The 7,652-nt window shown below is 39.1% G+C and overlaps 1 protein-coding gene across 1 annotated transcript; it reads right to left on the bottom strand.

The window, feature by feature from the left end:
* Positions 1–2,160: 2,160 nt before the first annotated feature.
* LOC121465257 (actin, cytoplasmic 2-like) lies at positions 2,161–3,993 on the bottom strand. Its single transcript, XM_041678444.1, has one exon. The coding sequence runs from the start codon at positions 3,976–3,978 to the stop codon at positions 2,854–2,856; it is 1,125 nt and encodes a 374-aa protein (XP_041534378.1). The 5' UTR covers positions 3,979–3,993; the 3' UTR covers positions 2,161–2,853.
* Between the last annotated feature and the right edge of the window lie 3,659 nt (positions 3,994–7,652).

A 7,652-nucleotide genomic window follows, 5' to 3' on the forward strand; every position in this document is an offset into this window, starting at 1 on the left:
TTTCTTTCTTTCAAGAGTTAACAGATGCTTTGTTTAAAGACAATAGCAACCTTATTTATTCTGAAGCAAAGAGTTAGACAATAGCTTGGATTTGTATAGGGATTGGCTATCTTCTAGATTTCAAAATCCAATTGTTTTTCTCCTATGTAAATTACCTCTCTAGGCTACTTATTGTTAAAACACTCTTTTGAAGTGTGTGTGTGTGTGTGTAAGAAGGAAGGATGGACAGTAACAGGGACAGGTAGAAAGAGGGAGAGAGAGACAGAGAGACAGAGATTCTCGTAACTGGGTTTTCCATGCAAAGCTCTTTAGTTGATGGCTTCCTTGACATCAAATGTCAATGCAAAGGGATAGTGTTTCAGAGTTCACAGTGGGCCACCTGTCTTCAGGAAGTAATTTTTTTTTTCGGACTTTCTGAAAGATACTTTCCATGGGTATGTTTTTTTTATATTTCTATTATGTTGAGTTGCATAATTTATCTCAAACAGCTTCTGATCAATACACCATTGATGCATACCTATATTTCATTTCTGAACCCTATTGAAAATGCAGCTTGTAGCTGATTAATTTGGGAGTGTGATATTTTCATTTGTTTATAAGTTGTTTCTTAAATAATAAGTTCACTAAAAATAAAAGAAGAAAATGAAAGTTGAAATATTCCTTTTGTGGTTTTCACATGAATTCTACAAGAGTGAACAGAAAGGTGCAGGCATATGCAAGGAGCTTCCTTCAGTAGTTCTTACTGGAGCTTCAAACAATAACACAAGTTCCAACTTAAGTATCCTGATGTGATGATCGCACTACTCAAAATCACATTTTGTCACATTATCATTCATATGTTTCCTGATTCACTACTTATTTTATCTTTACACTTATCTTATTTATCCTCATATTCCTTAGAGTGTTCTCAATATTTCTTGCATAATAAGGGATTAACAATGCATTTTGGAACTGAATAGATGAATCAATAGTGGATACTATATATCACCACAGTGATACAATTATTTTGATGATCATTTTAGACAAAATATGAGGACTTAATTCCCCCCACCCCAAGGTTCTTTCTTAATTAAGCAAAACATACAGCTTGGAATGAACAAGCAGTTTCCACCTACAGAAAAGAAACAACACAAATCACGTAACTACATCTAATTCATCAGAATAATTTTTTTCTCCCTATTCATGTCTGGACTGATTTTTATTAAATTGAAAGGCAATATTTTAAATATGATTTAAAAGTTGTATTATGTACCCCATCATATAATTCAATGTAAAGAAAAATTTGAGACTGTGATATAGCAGTCTTTTTCTATCTAGAATTAAGATAATGATTTTTGGCAATGTTTGAATTTTTCTGTTTCTTTTATGTAGTTGGACAGTTTATAAAGAATCCCACCATGGAATTTTCTAACCAATAAAGGACTAAAACTCTAATATTTTCTAAGCAGAAGACAAGTATACTCTTTCTACAAACTATTTTCATAGCAGTAAAATGGTTGAGAAAAAAAAACCTTTAGCTTCATTGCTTTATCTTTATATAACATTCATACTGACAAGATATTAGAAAGGCAATTTGTATAATTGCAAAGATCTAATCACTGAGTTTATTGTGATATGTAATCTTCTCAAGATGAAATTAAAGCCTTTGGCTAAAATGCCTTTTTAAAAGACATCAGTTTTGATTATTATCCAGTATGAGTAGCCCTACTGAGCATGAATACTGTATTTTGTATTAATTAGCTTAATTTGTTATTTTGCTAGTCTTATCACTTAGCAAATGGGATAACATCTGCAAAGAATTTCTTAAGAATCTTTACAAAGGTTTATCACCAATTTCACCTTATGTTTTATTTTAACAGATATGAAACACAGAGGCATCTCACATTCTTCTATTTTATTTTTAAGAAAAATTAAATTCCACTTTCTTAAGAATAAATTATTTTAGTATTAAAACAATTGTTGTTAAAAGCTAAAAGTAAAATTTCTTAAATATAATTACTAATCTTTGTGATTACTAGAATATTAAAATATCAAATTTGGAGATATTCATCTCTATTTTAGGAAAATGTGTTGTTTTATCATGCCCCATCTTGTTATATGGAGAATATACATAAGCAGTTATGTATATTCAAGCATTTCTAAATCCATAGTTCTTTTTTTTTTCTGCAGCACTTTTATTTTTCTTTACACAATGACATGTTGCTGGGGCCTAATGTTCTCACTGAACAGTAGAAAACCAAAATTTGTCATTTCTTAAATTGAGTACAAAAAACCTTACATAAATTAAAAGAATGAATACATTTACAGGTGTCAATGCAAACGTTCCCAACTCAAGGCAAGTAACAACCCACGCGGTCAGGAGGGAAAACACCAGAACTGGGTCCTAAGGCTTGGACTTCCCCACCCTGTTAGACCGGCAAGACGGAAGTGGTAACTGGTTCAGGAACCCTTGCCAGCCTCGAGAAATCCTGGAAGTCAGCAGTCAGCTAATACCCTGCACAGATCACTGCACGGTGCTCACACATCCACCAGGCTGGGGATTTCTCGTCCACAGCATGCTCTCGCTCTCCCCAGCCACCTAGTGACCAAGCCACATGACTAAGGACTAAATCAAGATATGCACAGGGCATTAAACATATACCAAGGGAACAGTTAACTTGAATACAAGGTCAAAAATCAGCAACAAGTTCTACAATCCAGTGCTGATATTGGATACAAGCTTCAAGGACAAATTTCTTTTCAAAGGCTTATTCCAGTTTCATGAGGCTAGCATGAGGTGTGTACATTTGCCAGGGCAAATTGATACTTCAGAATCAGCTCATGCAGCAGATGCCTGGCACCTGCTCAGTCCATCTAGAAGCATTTGCGGTGGACGATGGAGGGGCCCGACTCGTCGTACTCCTGCTTGCTGATCCACATCTGCTGGAAGGTGGACAGGGAGGCCAGGATGGAGCCGCCGATCCAGACAGAGTACTTGCGTTCAGGGGGAGCGATGATCTTGATTTTCATCGTGCTGGGCTCTAGGGCTGTGATCTTCTGCATCCTGTCGGCAATGCCTGGGTACATGGTGGTACCACCGGACAACACCGTGTTGGTGTACAGGTCCTTGCGGATGTCCACGTCGCACTTCATTATGGAGTTGAAGGTGGTCTCGTGGATGCCACAGGACTCCATGCCCAGGAAGGAAGGCTGGAAGAGAGCCTCTGGACACCGGAACCGCTCATTGCCGATGGTGATCACCTGCCCGTCAGGCAGCTCATAGCTCTTCTCCAAGGAAGAGGATGATGCAGCAGTGGCCATTTCCTGCTCAAAATCCAGGGCAACGTAGCACAGCTTCTCCTTAATGTCACGCACGATTTCCCGCTCAGCCATGTTGGTGAAGCTGTAGCCCCGCTCAGTCAGGATCTTCATGAGGTAGTCTGTCAGGTCCCGGCCAGCCAGGTCCAGACGCAAGATGGCGTGGGGAAGGGCATAGCCCTCGTAGATGGGCACTTTGTGTGTGACCCCGTCACCAGAGTCCATGACAATGCCAGTGGTGCGCCCAGACGCATACAGGGACAGCACCGCCTGAATGGCCACGTACATGGCTGGGGTGTTGAAGGTTTCAAACATTATCTGCGTCATCTTCTCTCTGTTCGCTTTGGGGTTCAGGGGGGCCTCTGTCAGAAGCACCGGGTGCTCCTCAGGGGCCACACGCAGCTCGTTGTAGAAGGTGTGATGCCAGATCTTCTCCATGTCATCCCAGTTGGTGACGATGCCGTGCTCGATGGGGTACTTCAGGGTCAGGATTCCTCTCTTGCTCTGGGCCTTGTCACCCACGTACAAGTCCTTCTGGCCCATGCCCACCATGACGCCCTGGTGTCGGGGGCGCCCGACGATGGACGGGAACACGGCCCTGGGGGCGTCGTCTCCAGCAAAGCCAGCTTTGCACATGCCGGAGCCATGGTCAATGACGAGCGCAGCGATTTCTTCTTCCATGGCGATCAGCGAATGCCGGGGAGACGGAGCAGCGGGAAGACAAGCAGCGCAAACCGGCGGTGGAGTGTGAGACTAAATCCATAGTTCTTAAGGCTATGTATCTGTATGTATGTTGCCTTTCTGTAGCTGAAATCCAAAACTACAAATTTTAAACTGTGAAATAAGTAACTACAAGTTTTAGTAGAATATGCTATAGGTCAGAAGTACAATTTATTTACGCTTGTATTTGATACAATGTTTACCTCAATGTTGGGGTATAAGTTTTATTTTAGTATTAGTTATAACTCTTAAGAAGGAAATGAGAACATTGAAATGTCTCTTAAGTGTACCTTCAGATAATTAGTATCTGTTACTGGAGGGATTCCTCGGTGTGAAGAGCACTGGCTGGTCTTCCAGAGGACCTGTATTGGATTCCCAGTTCCCACAAGTTGACTAACTGTCCTTAACTCCAGTTCCAGGGGATCCAATGCCTCTGTGGTCACTGCAGACTCATTCTTCATAGATAATGCATACATGCAAACAAAACTACTATACACATACATAAATATAAATAAACCATAAACAAATCTTTTAAAGAGATTTTTAGACTTAGTCTTGATTGATGGATTAGTCACCCTCTATCATGGCCCCCAATCATCTTACTTTCCTTAACTTTATCTACTCCTTTTTCCTCATGTGAGATAGAATTTCTCACTCATTTGAAAGAACAGAACACCGCAGAAGCAATGGGCGACACTTTCACAGCTGCTTTTATAAACCTGTGCCCTTCTTCTGCAAGGATTTCCCTTGTCTCCCTTCATTACTCATGCCTTGGGGAAGCAAGCTGCCATGCTGTCTGCCTACTGGTGAGGATACACCCCCAGCATAAAGAAGAAGTGACCTCCCACTTCTACAGCCTGCAGGGAATTAAGGATTTCTGGCTAGAATTCAAATGAGCTAAGAAGCAAATATGTAAGTCTGTAGCTGCGTTTTGAGATATGACACTCAGGTTGGTGATAACCTACCGATAATCCATGAGACACAGGCTCCCAATGAAATTTTGAACAGATTCCCAAGCTCTATTAGCTGTAATAGATGGTTTCAAAAGCTATTACATTTTTGAAATAATTTGTTATGATGCAATAGTAGATAATTAGCATAGTTTTCAATACCTTTAAGTATAAAAACCTTTCCTATATAAGATTATTAAACTGAATTTTCCAAGGTAAAGACAAGTATTTTCTTCACTTGTCTTTTACTTGTCTTTAATTGTAATTGTATATTTTAAAGTTCCATAATTTAAATATACTTTTCTTATATGTTAATAAGATGAAAAGGAACTCTCTTTTTGGCACCAGAGAGGGCTACAAATTATTTTAGTAAATATTTTTTCTCTGTTACTTTCAAAGCTATCATGAGATAGTTTAAACATAGTTTCAGCTTTTACTTTGTTATGCTCTGTACCCCTTTGGTTAACTTTCTAGTCTCTGTTTGAGCACTTCAAAATCCTCTCACACTTTAAAATTGGCCCAATTTTGTTTTCTCCAAACCTATCTCTCTTACATGTTTTCTCTTTGCAAACAGATCCTTCATGTTCCTATTCTGTGTTCTAAAACTTAAGAAGAAACTGTTTAAGAATGACTCTCAACTAAAGAAAGTGATGAGCTACTTTCTATAACAAATTGGCCTTATCATGGTATAAGCTCAAAAGCGTGTTTCTTTTTTTCATTCTCTCATATATTCAGTTGTGAGCCTAGTCTTCAATAGTTGAGCCATTTCTCCAGCCCTCGTTTTGTCAATAAATGGTCCCTGGCTTTGAAACAGCCAACCCTTTCCTCTTTAGTACATGGCATTTGTTTCTAGGTTTAAGAAAGTTTATTCTAATGGCCATCCTCTTTCAGAAATGGGTAGAGTGGCATATATAAGTCCTACTCACTTATCACTACCTATAGAACACATCACTTGCAAGGGAGCTGTAATCTGAGAAATATATTCTCTAATGTTAGGCCAAGTGATCTCAACACTCAGTCCTATGTTGTCCTGTGTATCTTATAAATGTGCTAAATTCGCTCTGGGTATGAGCCCCTCCCTACCTCCTTTTCACATTATTCTCCCTTTTGGGAATAAACTTGCTTTGCCATTTGACTCATTTTTAAAATTTTAAATTAATTATCATGTTTTCTGCCATATCTAAACAACCACTTATGTTGACTGAGGTCCTGCCTAGTTTCTGTCCTCCCACCAGGTCCCACAGCTATTTAGCCCCAAAGAAATCACACAGAGGTCTGTATTAATAATAAACTGATTGGCCCATTAGCTCAGACTTTTTATTAACTCTTATAACTTATATTAACCCATTATTCTTATCTGTGTTAGCCACATGGCTCTGTACCTTTTTCGGCGGGGCATCACATCTTCCTTTTTTGTTGTTGGAACAGGACTGGGAAAAAATGGGCTTCCTACTTTCCAGAATCCTCTTGTTCTCATTGACCCACTTCTACTTCCTGTCTGATTGTCCACCTTTACTTCCTGCCTGGCTACTGGTCAATTAGCGTCTATTGAAAACATAATTGACAAAATATAGACAATTGTCTTGCACCACACCTAGATAAATTCACCTCCCCTTCTGATTTACAAAATAATGTGATTTTTGCTCCAAAGTACAAGCCATGTTTTGGGATGATGCTTATTTATCATTGAGTTGGCATTTTCAACGGTGTCCTCTATTACCATATTTTGATGTCCTTAAATGTATATTCCTTAGGTTCATTTTGTGGTTGAGGTTCAAAATTTAGCTCTTAATATATGCTTAATACATTGTAAGCATTCAAGAAGATAGCTGCAGGCTGGGGAGATAGCTCAGTGTGTAACAGGTAACAAGCTGGTTGCACGTGCATGGGGCTCTGAGTTCAGATGCTCAGTGCTTTTGTAACAAAAAGTTGTGAGAAAGAAGCCACAAATTCCAAAGAGGCATAAGGAATAGTGTGAAAGAAGAAAAAAAGGAGAAATGATGCAATTATGTTATAATCTCAAAAAATAATGGAAGTTATTTTTTAAAGGCCAGACTCAGTCACTAGTCTATAGCCCCAGCTCTGACTAAAGGGCTGGAGGAAGAAAAATCACTGGGTCTTCCTAGCTGCCAGCCTAGTTGGAAGAGGGTGATCTCCAGGCTCAATGAGAGACTCTGAATTAAGAGATAGATTGAACGTGTTCAGGCAACTGACTCAGCAGCAGATACTGTCAGGAATCTAACCGAAAATAGTTTTCAGAGCTGCACTCAAGTCACTGTGTAGTAACACCAGTAAGTTCCCACTCAACTAAAACTTGCCAAATCCTACTGAGAGGAACGTAGGGTGCAAGAATATCATCACTTAGTTCTGTCATCTTTTTCCAAACAATAAAATTTTCCCCAAGACCTTACTGTTGTGTAAACTAAATGGTTTAGTCACCTCTGCTCTCTGTCAGTCCAGCTATAGTTTTTTTCAGCTTTCAAGTTCAGTGAAGCTTAGCTTTGTATCCACATCGAAGTGGACAATTTGTGCAAGTGCCTCTCTGGAGGAATATTAGAGAGATGGGAAAGAAAACTTATTCTTTAACAGTTGTGACTGATTTCTTCCCTGTTCCTGGGAAAAAAGAAAACACATGCAATAAATCTGAAAAACAATGATTTTTGAGTCACAAATATATTGTCCCTG

This window comes from Microtus oregoni, unplaced genomic scaffold, assembly GCF_018167655.1.
Source record: "Microtus oregoni isolate MIOR12 unplaced genomic scaffold, Mior012 000030F_ref0000283, whole genome shotgun sequence".
Taxonomy (NCBI): Eukaryota; Metazoa; Chordata; class Mammalia; order Rodentia; family Cricetidae; genus Microtus; species Microtus oregoni.